The sequence below is a fragment of the Grampus griseus genome (genome assembly GCF_964374135.1).
Source record: "Grampus griseus genome assembly, chromosome: 9".
Lineage (NCBI taxonomy): Eukaryota > Metazoa > Chordata > Mammalia > Artiodactyla > Delphinidae > Grampus > Grampus griseus.
Genome location: NC_139003.1, coordinates 37,156,002 through 37,172,962, shown reverse-complemented (window position 1 = coordinate 37,172,962; position 16,961 = coordinate 37,156,002). Strand labels below are relative to the sequence as shown.

At 38.2% G+C, this 16,961-nt stretch overlaps 1 protein-coding gene across 1 annotated transcript in view; it reads right to left on the bottom strand.

Moving 5' to 3' along the window:
• Positions 1-16,961, bottom strand: part of DOCK4 (dedicator of cytokinesis 4) — a gene marked incomplete at its 5' end in the record, with an annotated part of 331,569 nt that overhangs the window by 65,343 nt on the left and 249,265 nt on the right. The window contains 4 exons of the mRNA XM_082661517.1: positions 3,195-3,253; positions 4,001-4,101; positions 6,009-6,084; positions 16,665-16,759. Of these exons, the coding sequence (XP_082517643.1) occupies positions 3,195-3,253; positions 4,001-4,101; positions 6,009-6,084; positions 16,665-16,759 (331 nt within the window). The remainder of the gene's footprint in view (positions 1-3,194; positions 3,254-4,000; positions 4,102-6,008; positions 6,085-16,664; positions 16,760-16,961) is intronic.

Genomic DNA, 16,961 nt, shown 5'->3' with positions numbered 1-16,961 from the left:
TATTTCTAGCATATGGAAGCGTTTCCACACTTCTGAGGTAAACACCAATGACCAAAATCTGATTTTCATATATTGTCCAGTAAAATTTGTGTTTCTAAATGAGACCAACTGGAAAGTTTCAACTAATTGTGTATTTAGTGACTCTGGGAATTTCCTCTACTCAATTTATTTTCCAAAACTTAGTGCTTTTTGTATCTACTAAAAACTATTGGGGATTTTAAATTATGAAATCATAACAGTTTACTTGCTTTACGAAAACATGGTGAATATGTCTTTATCAAGCTTTTTACTGCTCCACACAAACTGGACAAAAAGTTTAAAATATCAGATTTAAAAACTAAGCTTTTAATAGGCATGGACCATTTTTTCTTTTATCCCTCAAAATAACCTGCACATGGCCAGTGCTTTATGGATTATGTTAAATTGAATCTATCGGCCTGTTCCATTAAAAATGAAAATCTATAATTATCTGAATAAATTTTCCTTTAGCATTCAAAATACTCAATATGACATATTTATAGGTAAACCAAATTATAACTAATGTATTTTGATATTCTTACGTAACAAGCTGACTTAAGCTCTACAAAGGTGTCAAAATACCCTGAATACTTAATTTTTATTATCATATCATATTTATAAAAATATATGTTGGAAAAGAGGTTTTAACATTTCTAAACATTCTCCAATTCCAGTTGTTGTATAGTAGCAATGACCTTTAAAATTCACCTGATGTTTTGGAAGTCTCAGACCGCAACTCTAGGGAAATAATGCAGAAAGGAATGAAGTGAAGATGTACACTCACCCTATCCTTGAACTATGTCATGCTGGGAATCTGTACTTGAGTATAATAAGTCTTTTCTAACACAGTGCTAGAGCTAGCCTTTAGGGCTGGAAAAACAAAGGAAGGGGAGAGCGTTGTCTAAAGCAGTACCTTTTAATCTTTAGCCAAGTGCATAAGAATCACCTGGAGAACTTGTAAAAACTCAGACTGCTCTGCCCGTCTCAGAGATTCTCAGAGATTCTATTCCAGTGGGTCTGGGGAGGAGTTAGAGAGTTTGCATTTCTTACAAGCTTCCAGGTGATGCTGTCTACTGAGTATCACTGTTCTAAGAGCACTGACCTCATAACGTGTTATGGGAACCAGTATGCTCCAGAGATTTTTCACATTCTATAGATTTCTGATGAAAACTAAGACATAACATAAAACCCAGAGGGGTAGAAATATTTTTGTTAAAGACAAAATAGAGGAGAAGAGTTCATGAAGTACACAATGACTTCTTTAGTGAGACAAAAGGTGCCAGCTTTATTCAGCAAGCCATGGGTCATGGGCCTAAGGGAACAAGTATGACGGCTTGAAGAAAGATTTATGTGGAAATAACCATACAGGGCAATGCTGAGATTTATCTAGAAGAGGTTAACCTGCCATGTTTTCTAACATTCTGTCAACTTAAACGAATCTGTCCTGGCCTTATCATTCTGTTTTTTTTTGCGGTACGCGGGCCTTTCACTGTTGCGGCCTCTCCCGTAGCGGAGCATAGGCTCCGGACGCGCAGGCTCAGTGGCCATGGCTCACGGGCCCAGCCACTCCGCGGCGTGTGGGATCCTCCCTGACCAGGGCACGAACCCGTGTCCTCTGCATCGGCAGGCGGACTCTCAACCACTGCACCACCAGGGAAGCCTGTCCTGGTCTTATCATTTGAGCTCCAACAAGAGCCTAAACCACAACAGCATTTCAATGTAGCATTCTTTGGAAAACACTTTTTTAAATTAATGCCAAATGCAATAGGGACATTCCAAGGGTCTTGATCTGTTTTTGAAAAACAAACACATAAAGAATCAATGAAATATGAAGACTGAGAGGAGTGTTCTTCAAATAAGACAAACTGATTTTTTTTTTTTTTTTTTTTTTTTTTTTTTGCGGTACGCGGGCCTCTCACCGCTGTGACCTCTCCCGTTGAGGAGCACAGGCTCCGGACGCGCAGGCCCAGCGGCCATGGCTCACGGGCCCAGCTGCTCCGCGGCACGTGGGATCCTCCCGGACCGGGGCACGAACCCGCGTCCCCTCCATCGGCAGGCGGACTCCCAACCACTGCGCCACGAGGGAAGCCCTGATGTTATTTTTGAGCTGAATCTAAAGATACCTCCTAGGCTTCTTCTGGCTGGTTTTAGACAGTTGGAGGTTACTTTCAAAGATGCTAACTCGCTTTTTTTTCCCTGAAATTATCAGCAAGCATTGAACACTGGGCTCAGTTATATATAACAAGGCTTCCTCAAATTGCCTTGTATATATTGTACATTTGAGGGATATCCTGGTCAAAAATCACTCTGTAACATGAATTGAAGTAAAATGATAATGGTTCTATTTTCACTTACAGAAAACAAATCCTGCCATCTCCAAGTTGTGCTTGGATGAGCCCAAGAGGAAAGATATAATACTTTCAGGTCATTATATATTCAATTCAAATAGGTCCATCACTTTAATAAATCACAAGGAGGAACTACAATGCAGTAACAGCAAATGAATACTATAAACTTGCACAGTTAAAATACTAAATTAAATACGTTATGACTTTCAATAAAGAAACCCTATGTCAATGAGATTTTAAAACAGTTTATCTTCTAAATATTGTTGTTTTCTACGCAACCAATTTGCTAGATAATATGCCCTATCTGCTGTGGCAGATTAACACAATTGGATCTAATTGTTTCTTAGCAACTGCAGATGCTTTAAAATCCTTTGGCTATACTCTTCATGATATAGGTCATTGGTTTTTAAGTTTCTAAGAGTACAGATGTTCAAGTCAATGTTTCATAAAGTTTATTCTAAATTTATTGTCATTCAGAGCCTCAATTCAGAGTTCTAGAAATTTTGAGCTGCTACAATTCCAAACTCTGAAAGGTTAGCTCATTGCTAGAATAGCATGTATTATTGGAACAATGTTAGATTATAAAATTTGTCATTCAGTAATAATGAAACACACAAAAGAAAGGTGATTTTTCAGACAGACACCAATTTACAGAATTAGTTGTAACCTTATTCAATGCCAAAGTGTCAGTTAGTCTCTATAGATTTCTCTATTGATTTAGACATTTGGTTTCAAATGCTGTCATTGGTAAATTGGCCTTCTTCATTTGTTCACTTAAAAGGACAGTGATAAGCTAAAAATCGAGGTGCTTCTTTTTTCATCACTCACCTAGGTTCTGCCACATGCTGAAAATTTCACAACCCATCGTTACCCGCATGTCACCATACCTGAAATAGAACAAAAATCAAACCTGTGAAAAAGATTCCAGAACAAAGAAGTTATCTGTGTCTCTTTAGGACACAATCTATCATTCTGAATTAAAAGGCAATATGTTTTTAATTGAAGATGTTTAATGCAGGTGACTTTTCATTGAGGTATAACTGATATAACATCATATTGGTTTTAGGTGTATAATGTAACAATTTGAATATCTGTATATATTGCAAAATGGTCACCACAATAAGTCCAGTTAATATGCATCACCATAACTAGTTACAAATTTTTTTTCTTTTGATGAAAACTTTCAAGATTCACTCTCCTAGCTACTTTCAAATATGCAATACAGTATTATTAACTATAGTCACCATGCTGTATCCATGCTGTACCCACCATGCTGTTCCCACCATCCCCATGACTTATTCATTTTATAACTGGAACTTTGTACAATGTACATGTCTTGATGCCTCTAATTCAAATCCTCATATAACTCCTTTAGTAAAACAGATTTGTCTCATAATTTTTTGCTTCTATGGTAATTTTGAATCCTGAAAGATTGAGGACAAAAATGTTTAAATAAGGTCAAAATAGTGAAATTTCCAGAAAGGACTGCTTGTTGTCCTCTTGGTCAATGCCTCTCCACTATGATTTCTAGTTATGGAGATCTGATTTATGAATCACTTGAACTAAAATACTCTTTAAAAGGCACCACATTTTATTTGCCTCATATTCTTACCCGATTATACACTGGTACTTACTTTTCTAACACCTTTTTCTTTTTGGAAGGTGTAAACATCTCTAACTGCAGACACAACTGGTTTATAAAAATGACTGCAAGGTAAAAGTAGGAATCCCAGATCTAAAAAGAGAATGAGATATTTAAATACTATGGGGTTACAAAAATATTTACAGGTGAAGTGACATGATACCTTGGATTTGCTTCAAAAGTGGTAAGTGAATGGGGGGTATAGTTGCAATAAGATTGGCCATGAGTTAGTAATAGTTGAAGCTGGGTATGGGTACACGAGGGATTCATCATACTATACTCTTTACTTTTATATATGTGTGAAATTTTCTATAACAAAGAAGTAAACTAACTAAATAAATACTATCTATTATTGTATTGCTTCAATGTTGTATCCCAAGCTTCATGAGCTCTCTGGTACATGCTAAATGGCAGATGTTTTGTTTCTCTTATAACACGTCTGCGTGTCTCCAAGGAGGCTGAGGTATAAGTTGGATTACTTTACTCCTGTGTGATTTCATTTTTGGAACCCCTTTTCATGTAGAACTGAAAAAAAAGATACGCACACTCTTTTGGATATGCTAATTGCTTTAAATTCAGAGAGTATATAAAAATTCCCTACCAAGACAAATCTTCTACGTTCTCTTATACTAAAAACAGCATCAGAAAGAGATCAGAATAAAATTTCCAAAAATAAACCTAACCAAAAACATGGAGGACATCATGGAAGGAAACTACTTTTCTACTGACACCATGTAAAATTAAAGATAAATAGGAGAAATATTATAAAGAGTTAGTATCTTTTATACATAAAGAGCTCTCACAAATAAAAAAGAATATAACACTCCAAGCAAAATAATGAACAAAAATCAAGAACATATTCTTTACAAAATACGAATTTTAGTCAATAATTATTCAATACTAATAACTAGTTAATAACTAATAACTAATGAATAATAACATAACTAGTAAGAAATGTAAATTAAAGCAAAAAAAAATTGTTCCCTTTATCAAATTGCCCCCCTAAATTGTCTCTTCTAGTGTTGGCGTATATATAGGCAATCAAATATAATTGGTACAGTCTTTAACAATATTTTCACTTACAAATATTTATCCAAAGGAATAACTAGGAATATATGCCAACTTTTATTTTGTAAGAATACACATAAAAAGAGTAATTTATAAGAATAAAACAGTAGAAACAACTTGAATATTACAAAGTAGCACTGTGATTATGAAATTTTGATACTTTATTGTAAAGTATAAAGACATATTATGGAACCATTAAAATTTCACTGGTTTCTATTGTACTTTTTGTATTTCCTAGTTACCTAATAAGGACATTTTATTAAATGTTTAATATAAAAGAGGTTATTTTTAAAAGAATAAGAAACAAAGATGTAAAAAACATAAAACACCACTAAAAAGGGAAACCAGGATAGGCACTGCCCATTTTTATTTATCATTTCCCATTTTAAAAATGGTGTATCGAGAATTCTTAGAGACCCATGCATATCACATTACATTGCAGACTTACATAGAGATCTGTCTTAAAGAATCTTACTAATCTTTCATTTTTTATTTCTTTTCACTAATTCAGTCTAAAAAATGGGAAGAAGGAGAAGTAAAGGAACTAAAGGGTTTACTTTGTAAATACATTCTTCACATAAACTCTATTTTAAAAGATGTCTTAAAAACATTATGCTCGAAGTTCTTTTTGTCATGCATGCATAGGGATCAAAAAGAATAAGAATTAAAATTTACAGTAACAATAAAGAACTTTCTCTCCTCTTAAGCACTATGATTTCCACCAGGTTGATAAACATATTTATAGACCTAACTTGTTCAAAAATGTAATGAAAAACTCGTCTAACATTATTCATAAACTAATAGGGCCCAAGATTAATTTGAGGCAGACAGAATAACTTTACTACTAAGAGAAAAATACTTGAGGTAATTTCCTGAGGGACAATGTGAAACCTTTTAGCCCAAGTAGGATAGTCATCTAAATGGATACTCACCTTATAATCAAAGTTTTCGTTTAAGAAGTTCTTACGAAGTGCATCTGACAGGTACAGAACTGTTGTAATAATAACGCTAGTGATAAAAGAGAATACATTTTAAGTTGGAAACCACGTTAGTAAAAATCATTTATCAGGCAAGAATAAAGTAACTAAGAAGAAAACCTTCAGTAAGCCTGTGGAACTATACTAGATAATTCATATTTGAAATAAAAAAGAGAACAGATGCCCAGGAAAAAAAAAGAAGGAAAAGAAATCCATCACTGATATGCAGAAAAATCTATGAATTCATATGACTCAGAATTATATTAATATCTTCATGTTTTGTAATTTGTAAATTTCCAAAGCAAAAATGATTTAGTAAACCTATAATATTCTATATTTTATTAACATGGAAGAAAGTCAGACTTTTAAAAAATACAGAAAAAGAGATGGAGCCCAAAGATGAAATGGATAGGATAAAACGACAGACCATATTGAGTATTTATTAGATATCTTCTCCTGCTCTCTCCCGTTTAAGGTGTTAGGGGGCATGTAAGAGCTATGGAAGTCAGATTCCTTCTCTCATGGTGACAGGATTGCCACTAAAGAAACCATTACAGACTGTGAAATTGTCTATAACCCAGTACTAAGCTATGTGAAACTGACAGTGAGTGTTACAGCAATTTAGAGAATGGGGCATCTCTGAGCTGGAGAAATTAGGGAAAGCCTGTCAGAGGTGGCATATACAGTCATATGTATTTTGTTAGGGAGATTAAAAAAGGAAGATTTGGTGAGTATTCTTGGTTAACTCTTGAGTTATCCATTTTGTTCAAAATCTGCTCCTTTTTACAGCTACAAGAGTATATATTCAAAATTGAATGTATTTCCAATTGGTTCATTTAATGTTAGATACAGCATTATATTGAAACAAGATAGGTCACTCCCCAAACCACTCAAAACCAAGCACCAACGTATAAATGATTGATATTTAAAATGTCTTTGGCCTTTTTTAAGACGCATGCATAAGTAAGTGCTTGTGATGTGATGAGACCCCAGCTCTCGTTACGGGATTTGTAACTGAAGGATATAGCCGTCTGACCCTACAGGTAAAACAACATGAAACAAAACAAAAGTCCCCCACCAACCTCACACCTTGGTTGTCCTACTAGTAAAATATAGATTAGAAGAGCATTTACTAATTACAAGAATATTTATAGTCTCTGAAGAACTTAAATGTTCATTATTGTAATCTGCTGGAAAACTCACTATTAGAGTCTCCTTGTGGGGCAGGAGAGGATTAGCGAGGCTAAGGAGTTGGATCGTTGAATGTGGAAGCTCAAGGTAAGAAGAGGAAAGAGAAGAAAATCACCATTTTCATGGGCACTTGCTCTACCATGAGCAAGCACTGTGTTACATACATGTGCCTTTTATATGTCATTTACATCTTTCAGTGAATCATCCTATGAAAATTAAGTATAAGTAAAGCCTATGAGATTGAGAAGTCCTGTGGTTTCTTCTCCCCTCTCAAATGGCAGATATCAACAGTGAATTTCCTATCAAAGAGACAAATCACCTGCAAGTAACAGGTGTGTAAAGTGGCAATTGTCCAGACACTGGTGAAATCAATAATGCTAAGTTTCCCAAGTAGTTAATTCAAATCTTACTATATGAAACTAAAGCTTACTTGTCAGAAAATGAAATGCTATCAGGAAAGGAAGGGACTCTTTGCCCAGCATCTAGTAGATTGTGGGGCTTCTAAGTTTATTTATTTATTTATTTACATTAAAAAAATTTATTTTATATTGGAGCCTAGTTGAGTAAAAATGTTGTGTTAGCTTCTAAGTTTAAAAAAGAAAAATTTGCATCCTTAACAAACGTTCTGCTTTGACATCCAATGGAGAAACACACACAGTCCCACCACATCTGAGTTTTACATCAAAAACCACCTTCTGGCCCACAACTCTAGCTTGGATTGTTGTTCAGAAACAATAACCTCTAATGTTAGTGAAACATGACATATCTGGGATTTGGGTTATTGTGCCCAATGCTCCAGAAAGGAACCACCAAACTCAATCTTCCAAGTGAGAGAGATTATTCCATGGCAAAGATTACTCACTTGTTATTTATATGCTGGGTCCCAAACACATATACAAAATCCACGGCTTCGGGCTTCCCTGGTGGCGCAGTGGTTGAGAGTCCGCCTGCCGATGCAGGGGACGCGGGTTCATGCCCCAGTCCAGGAGGATCCCACATGCCGCGGAGCGGCTGGGCCCGTGAGCCATGGCTGCTGAGCCTGCGCGTCCGGAGCCTGTGCTCCGCAACGGGAGAGGCCACAGCAGTGAGAGGCCCGCGTACCGCAAAAAAAAAAAAAAAAAAAAAAAAAAAAAAATCCACGGCTTCTTGAACTGTGCTTGCTGGTAAACAATATGGAGCCTCTCTGGCTTTACGAAGGACCCGTGAGTCTCAAGATGGCCGCTCACTGGAATCACTTGGGAGCTTTAAAAACACAGATGTCAGGATCACACCCCCAGAGATTTAATAACTGGGCTGGGGTGCGACCTGGACATCAGGATTGGTAAAGCTCCCCGAAGAGTCTATGTACACCCAAAACTGAGAAACACTGCTCTAGTCTTTTAAAAGTTAGACAAACTTTCATGGGTACCTGGTAATCTAGTTAAGATGCAGACTATGACTCAGCAGGCCTGGGATAGGGCCTGAGGTTCTGCATTCCTAACAAGCTCCAGGAGATGTTAATGTTGTTGATTCACGATCCACCCCTTGAAGAGTAAGGCTCTAGAGAGGTAGGTCTGAGTCAGAAGCACATTCCAAACAACACTGCTTCACATTCTCCTGCCTTCTAGAATTTTAGGCCAATGACTACTGTGGTTCTTTAATGGGTCTTGCATCCTTGCTCTGGATTGAACACCTCACCCTCTTATCTTATCAAGGCTGCTTTATCATCAGGCACAAGAGGTACAGGGCGCAGGGCCTTTGGAAAATCTTGAGCCCTGAAAAAGTGTTATGGAATCAAAAACTAAAACTGCAAAATAAAAACTAAAAGAAGGTTCATAACATGTCCACAGAATGCAACATTATCATTTTCATTAATTGTCTAATTTAATATTCATGCAACTTCTTTTATATTGAAAAAACTAGAGGTTACTTTTTATAACTTAACAAGAATTCCTAAGTAAACAGAAGTGCTGAGAAATCACAGGTAAATGGAATTAAATGATTTACTCCATAGGCCAATAATTTAAAAAGCAAACTGTAGAAATTGCTTTTCATTTTGGCATGTGGCATGTGGGTCTATTTAATGTTTGATATGATGAAAGGTAAGACCTCCAAAAATAAGACTCCTCAGGGCTAGAAAGATCTTAAAATGACTCTACTTCAATTGCTTTTAATTTATGCTCATAACATTCAGCCCAAGTCACAGAGGCAGCTCCCAAAGCTTTTTATGTCTCAGCACTAAGACAGTTTCCTGGCACACAGGTCTCCAAGCCAGCTAAAGGCATATATACATTATTACTCCTTCACTGTAGTGGATACCTGTAGCGTTTAAGGATTTTTCTTTACTTGTTCTAATTTATCCAAAACCGTGTGGCTCCTTTGGTTTTATTCTTTTACTCATGACTCAGTTTCTGAATATGGGAACATTTTAAATCTCAGCACTCCAACTCAACAGCTAAGAAAGCCCTTGCAATCTTTTACTACAAACGGTCAAAATACTGATGTCTGCTACAGAAATGCAGGCATAAGGATCACTTTTGACAACCCTAATCTATGGCACAGCATGATAAATGTATACATAAAAGAGAAACTGGTGCAAAGAAATCAAAGCTTTCTTCAAGTTTTCCAGTTGCCACTTCATTCCTGGCATTTAGAAAGTAATTTTTAAGCAACGCTATGCCTCCTATAGAAACTTCATCTCCTATAAACTGTCCTTTTGAAAACTACTCCAACCTAATAATCTGCTGAAGCAAAAGCCCATCTCCATAAATTATAAATGGACTGAGAGAAGCACCTTTTGGATAAACTTGGCATCAACAAGGCTGATGTTTGCGCACTGAAAAGCTATGGAGATCTAAATTTGGAGTACGACAATTTCCCTACAACCTGGCAGGTTAAGAGGGCAGAAGAAATCACCACAAAGACATTGAGGGCAGATAAAAATCCTGGACAGCCATCAGGGAAACTGATCTGAGCTAGTGGTCCTCAAATGTCAGTACATGAGCAACACCTGAAGGACACATAAGACTTTAGGGCCTCACCAGTGCCTACGGCTTGGTGAGATCGCACCGGGGCCCAGCCAGGTGATTCTGATGCATGTGACAGTTCATTCTGAGGTCTGGTGTTACAGATGGAAGAGAAGACAAACAAGGGTTGGAACTTGGAGAGCAATGACATTTGGGGAATTTGTCCTTGTTAAACACTGCATCACCAAGGGCCTAGCCCAGTGTTTGTTGAATGACTATAGCCTCAAACCTGTATTTAAATGTATGCTTTGTAATAATTACTTGCTGTACTAGATAATTCTAAAATGTAAAGCTTGTAGAACTTTTTATACTTTTCTATAGATATTTTGAAGAAGAGACTGAAATTAAGACAGGTAAAGCTGATGGAGAAAGGCACTCCAAGTGGAGAGCACAGAATCTGCCAAAATGGGGAAGAAGTTAAAGGATCAGTAATTTTGCTTTCGGTGAAGGAAGCATGCAGTGAGGGTGAGGTAAAAAGAAAGAACAAGAATTGAAATGGAAGAATTTTTAAAAATTCCTTGACCTCCTCCTCCAGGCAGTATTGGCAAAAAATCACTCATGTCACAAAAGCCTCAGTTTTTCTGACCTATTAGGCTTAAACCTTAATGTATTCTTGCCTTTCCTCATGTATTCATTCTCTCTACCAGCTCCTCACAACTCACCTGGAGATGCAGTGTGCAGGCAATTCTTGTGTAAATATTTGCTATAACTATCAAAGTTTTTGGTACATTCATCTCAGTAATATATAGTTTTGATAAAAATCACTATCTTTCCTCCTGGACAGTAAAAGCGTTTAAAGATAATTACCCTAATAGAAAAACACCACCATCAACAAAAAACAATAGTACAATGGGTGTTCAACAGATCAGCTACTCTAACATAAAACTTTTCATGGTCAGTGTCACATACTCTGTCTTCCTTCCTGTTACTATGGAAAAAGTATCAATGCTCCTAGCTAAGGCCAAGCTTCCTTGTGTGCACTAGATCAGTGCTACTCTGAGTGTGGTGAGCTTCCTTCATTGAGAAGTTTCACCACAAAAAACAACGTCAGATGAACTAAACTGCATGCTTACACAGTTGATTTAGTTTCCAGTGCAAGTCGATGGTGGACAGGTGCCACCCCTTAGGAAAGCTGACAGACAGGCACAATGAGAAATACTTGCTCTCATCCCTACTTGCCTATCCAAGGATACCGTTCCTTCACTTGGGCCTGATTTCTTTAGCACCATCAATATTTCTCTTTTCTGTGCCCTTCCTATCAGTGAACCAACATGCATAATATTCCAAATTTAGAAATGAATCCTAGTACTCATATCTCCTTCCAGATATAGCCCCATTTCTCTGCTCCCTTTTACAGCAAAATCTTCTAAAGAGCTGATAATTATTGCTTTCACTTTCTCAATTCCCATCTGTTCGCAAATTCACTCTAATGAGACTTTCATCTCCAACACTCCATGAAACAGCACTTGTCAAGGTCACCAATATCTACACCGCACTGCCAAATCCCAGGGATAATTGTCAGTCTTCATCCTCCAACCTCCCAGCAGCTCTTGATATTCCTTCCTTCATGAAATATTTTCCTCATACGGTATTATACCCTTCTGGTTCTCATCTTTCATCACAGGCTACTCCTTTTCAGTCTCTGTTGCTCGTTGCTTCTCAACATTCTGGCCTTTGAATGGTTGGCATGTTCTAGGGCCCAGGCTTAAGTAGTCTTCTCTTTTCAATCTATACTTTCTTCTAGGGTGCTCTCATTCAGTTTGATGGCTTCAAATACTACCCAATGCTAATGACCCTCAAATGTATGTTTCTAGCCTTGACTTCTTCTCTGAGCTCCATACAAGCATGTCCAGCTTCTTCTCCTACATCTCCACTTGGGTATCTAGGAGCATCTCAAACTTCTGTTCAATACAGGATTCCTCACCTCTCCCACCCCTAACGCTACTCCTCTCTCAGCATCTTCCATCTAAGTGAAAGGCACCATCATTTGTCCTTCTGTTCAGGCCAAAATTCTAAGAGCTATCTTCAAATTTTTTTCTCTCTTGCCCACAGCCAGTCATCTGCAAGTCTTATCATCTCTGTCTTCAGAATTGATCTTCTCACTACCTTCATTGCAATCTACCTATTCAAGCCATCATCATCTCTTACCTGGACTGCTGTATTAAGCTCCTAACTGGTCCTTCCTGGTTTCTCTCTTGTCTCTCTACCCCCTAATATCTGGACCCTGTCTTCTTCCAACCTCATTTTTACTTGTTCCTTCCCTCCTGACATTTCTGCCACACAGTCTTTCAGCTCCTTGAATGTGCCATCTTCACTCTGACCACAGGGCCTTTGTATATGCTATTCCTGCTGATAAGAACAGTCTTCCTTTGCTATCTGCCTGTTAACTCCTGCTTTAGATTTCAGCTTCAGTTTCACTCCTTCAAAAAAACTCCTCCTATCCTAGTCCAGAACAAAGTTCCTTTCATAACCCCTCTCATAGAACTGTGCTTTTTATCTCTATGACATTTATTTTTACACGTTAGACACTGGAAAATATGTACTGAATGAATAGGTCAATGAATGAATGGATGACCTTCCCTAAAAATCTTTGATTCAATAAATCACTTATTTGCTACACAGATCTCATTTGAACGCTAAACTGGTGAAGGCAGTAATCAGCTAAACAATTCAGTGTTTGGTGGGAAAAAAACACACACAAAAAAGTATATGTTTGAAGCCAAATGCACACAAGATAAACAAAATAAGGGCCTGAAATTTCAGCTGCAGGGCCAGGGAGTTTTTACTCTTCTCTGTAAGTAAGTCTGTTACAAGATTTATCTCCTTGAAAATATGTATAAAGCTGTAACTTTATTTTTGTACTGTATTTTGCAATGTGTATGGAAGGGGGTGGAGAGAAGCTTGTCTCAAAGTGTCCTGTATTTTTGGTACTTAATTTTCATCTCCCTTATGTTCTCTTTCTCAGATTGAGCAGTTGTCCTCATCCTACCAAGAAATTACAGTGGACAGGCACAATAGAGCTTTGCAAGCAGGCAGAAGTCAAGTTTCTTATCCTTGTGAAATTTAGCCTGGACGCACTTACTACCTTACACAATGTGAGACATTCAGGTAGAAATAAACAAAAGACCATACTAATCGCCAGGTGTCTGTAGTCACAGCTTTCGGCAGGACTTCACATAAAGCAGAGAAGCTACAGGATTTGGGACAGCACAGTTGATGGAAGAAAGTTAAGGGCATTTAACTGACTTGAAAACACAGGAAGAAAGGACCAGCACATAACATAACATATTTTGCAGGATGAGCTATTCAGTTGAGTTCAAGTGTAGGGCAATGATGACTTCTCGGCCAGTTACTATAAATTTGACACGTATTAAGCAAACAAGTGGGTAGTAAAAGTGGGAGTTCAGGTTGAAATGCCTCTTTGAGGGGCCCTTATCAAATATTTGTCTAAGAAAGTTCGTATCATGGAAGAAAAGGTGGTCAACTTCAGGGACCTAGATCTAGCTTCTGCAACTTGCTTCTATACAGTTTAACAAAGTAAAAACTTTTTCCTTCTGGTGTGTGCTCTTTAACATATTTAAAATATCTTTAACATCTTTCAGAAATTTATTTTTCTACCAATATTACTGAGGTTAATATTTTTTGCAGATAAGGCACAAACAGCCAAAGGCTCATCTCTGAACTACACTGCATTTAGAGCACAAGAAAGATCCCACAGGCTTTCATAATTTGAATGGGAAATGGCAGTTAAATGAGGAGAGGAGAGGGAAACTGAACAGCAAAGAGCAGGTGGTCTGTTCCAACTTGGCAGGTGCTTTACCAGGCCCTGGGGTCCTGGTCTGTGAATCAGGTTGGATCTGCCACAGCCCGTCATCGCCAGTGGAAACGTAGTGCCAGATTCCTATCGGCACTGACTTGGGTGGCAATGGAATGATGTTATTGCATTCAGCAAACGCTTATGGCCTTTTTTCTTGGGTTTGCTATGGGACTAATCTTCTGTTTAAATGCATTACACAGAGCTCATCTCTAACAAAATCATGTTCCTATTTGGTTAACATTATAGATGAAACTCTTGAACATCATATGTTTACTTAAAAACAGAATCTAGACTTCCAAGTCTTCTACCCACTCATGTGACAATAAAGTCTTCCTAAATGGAGTAGAGATTTTTAGGTGGGGCAGAGCGTGATGGCATCTCATATCAAAAGCCACATGGTTGCCATGGTTTTCAGAAGCTCAAGCACCGCCTTTGTACAAAAGGAACAAAATGTTAAATTTACTTTCAGTTTGAATTTCTGCCACTGAGAATTCTTTTTTTTTTTTAATAACAGCTGCTGGTTTTCTTTCAATTTAATTAATTAATTAACTTATTGGCTATGCTGGGTCTTTGTTGCTGCACGTGGGCTTTCTCTAGTTGCAGCGAGGGGGGGTACTCTTCATTGCGGTGCGCGGGCTTCTCATTGCGGTGGCTTCTGTTGTTGTGGAGCACGGGCTCTAGGTGTGTGGGCTTCAGTAGTTGTGGCTCACGGGCTCTAGAGCACAGGCTCAGCAGTTGTGGCTTGCGGGCTCTAGAGAGCAGGCTCGGTAGTTGTGGAGCACAGGCTTAGTTGCTCCGCAGCATGTGGGATCTTCCCGGAACAGGGCTCGAACCCTTGTCCCCTGCATTGGCAGGCGGATTCTTAACCACTGCACCACCAGGGAAGTCCCCCACTGAAAATTCTAATTCAACTCAAAATATCCCTCTGCACACAGGGCAGGCAGAATGGCCAAATGATGATGCTGTATGATGATGATGTCAGCAGCCTGGACCCCTTCCCATGTGGCTCCCTGGACCACTCCATAGCCCTTGCCAGGTACCCGGAATACTTGCTCTTTGGTAATAAGGGCAGATACATGACCAACGGCTCCCACTTAAATCTGTAGCATCTGGACATCCAGATGAAGAGATATTTGATTCTACTCACAGATATCAAACTAAATATGCTAAACTCTAAAGAGAGCTATTTCAGGAGTCTCAATTAGTCTTCAAAATGGAAAAGCTGTTTCTGTACTTATGTAAAATATAATATGCCATATTATACTGTTTGTTACTTCACCAAGTTTTTAACACAGCATTTTAACACCTCCCCGTTTATAAATGTATACTGCAGCAGAAGCCATATTAGGCATATCTAATCAAAATCAAACCCTATTTTCCTGAGGCTGTTACCACCATCATATCTGGGCATCTGGGGAGGACATACAGCATCCTTGGCCTATGAATAGATACCTGGAGAATCTAACCTTCACCCTAAGCATGGGAGTGCTGGGGATGGGAGAAAAGGAAGAAGGAGAGGCAGGCATATGTGGGCTTGAAGGAAAGAATGCTTATGAAATAGGGTAAACTACAAGTGTGGAGATCAGGCCACTTTCCTAAAACAACTTCATCTTCATTTTGTATCCTGAGATACTAGAGGCAAGAAGGGTGACAGCAGATAAATCCATGACACTGTGCCCTCCAGGAACAGCTCCTGCCATTCTGACCATCCCCTACTCTCCTTTCCTGACTCCTATTCATCCAAGTATTGACCTCAGATCATTCTACCTCCCCCGCCCCCCGATATACTTAATACAAGCTAATCTAATCAACTCTCAGAGATTCACTTTTACATCAATAACTTCCCATATGTCTGTATCTAGTTCTGAACTTCCTTCAGAGCACTATTTCAGCCTTCTGCTGGTCACATTTCTCAGGTGTATAACAGGATCTTCAATCTTCATGTGTCCCACTCAAGGGTCATATCTTATTCCCAGTGCTCAGTACATGGGAGATGCTTAATGGATTCTGCTGAGTTAAAATGAATTAAGAAAGATCAGAAACGACTCAAGTGTCCAGCAACAGGGCTGGTTAAATAAACTATGGTACGTCTAGTTAATAGAATATTATACAGCTACAAAAGAAAAAGAAACCATAAGTGAATGAGGAACTTTCTATGTGTTGATTCGGAAAGACTGCCAGGATTTAAGTGAAAGAGAGATGTGCAAGGGAGTTTATCTATTGTGCTACCTGCTAGGCTCTGCATAAAGGAACAATGGAAGGACATGTTAGAAACTAATAAAAGTGGTTACTTCAGGCTGGGGGTAGGTGATAAATAAGGTAATGGGAGGGGGACTTCTCAAGGCATACTCTGTTATATTGTTTGATTTTGAACTATGTTAATATATTACCTATTTAAAACAAATAGTAATCATTAAAAAAAAACAAAAAATAAACAAGCAAAAAACCAAAAAATGAGTGAGAAATTAATTCAGAGGCAAAGAAAAAGAACTCCAGGATTTGGAGGTTTCAAACTTGAGACCAAAGTGAAAAGACTGTTTTGCAGTCTCCTCTCCCCCATGCAATGAGCTGCAGTTATTATCAATGTAAATGTCTTACTTGTTAGCCACCAAGCGCATGACAGTCCAGTCCTTTGGGAACATCTCTGGGCGTATCAATATTCGGAACACAGTAAATATCTGCAGCAGGAAATCCTTGGATAAGGAGGAAAGAGACAATTTTACTGAGTTATTATAACTGTCAACACACACACACACACACACACACACACACACACACACACACACACACACAGTGCTGTTGTTACCATTTCCAAAGCAATTACAGAGAAGGGAGCCCTATTTCAATAGTTTACCCAGGAGAGGGAATCATTACCCTTCCCATTCTTAGCACCCA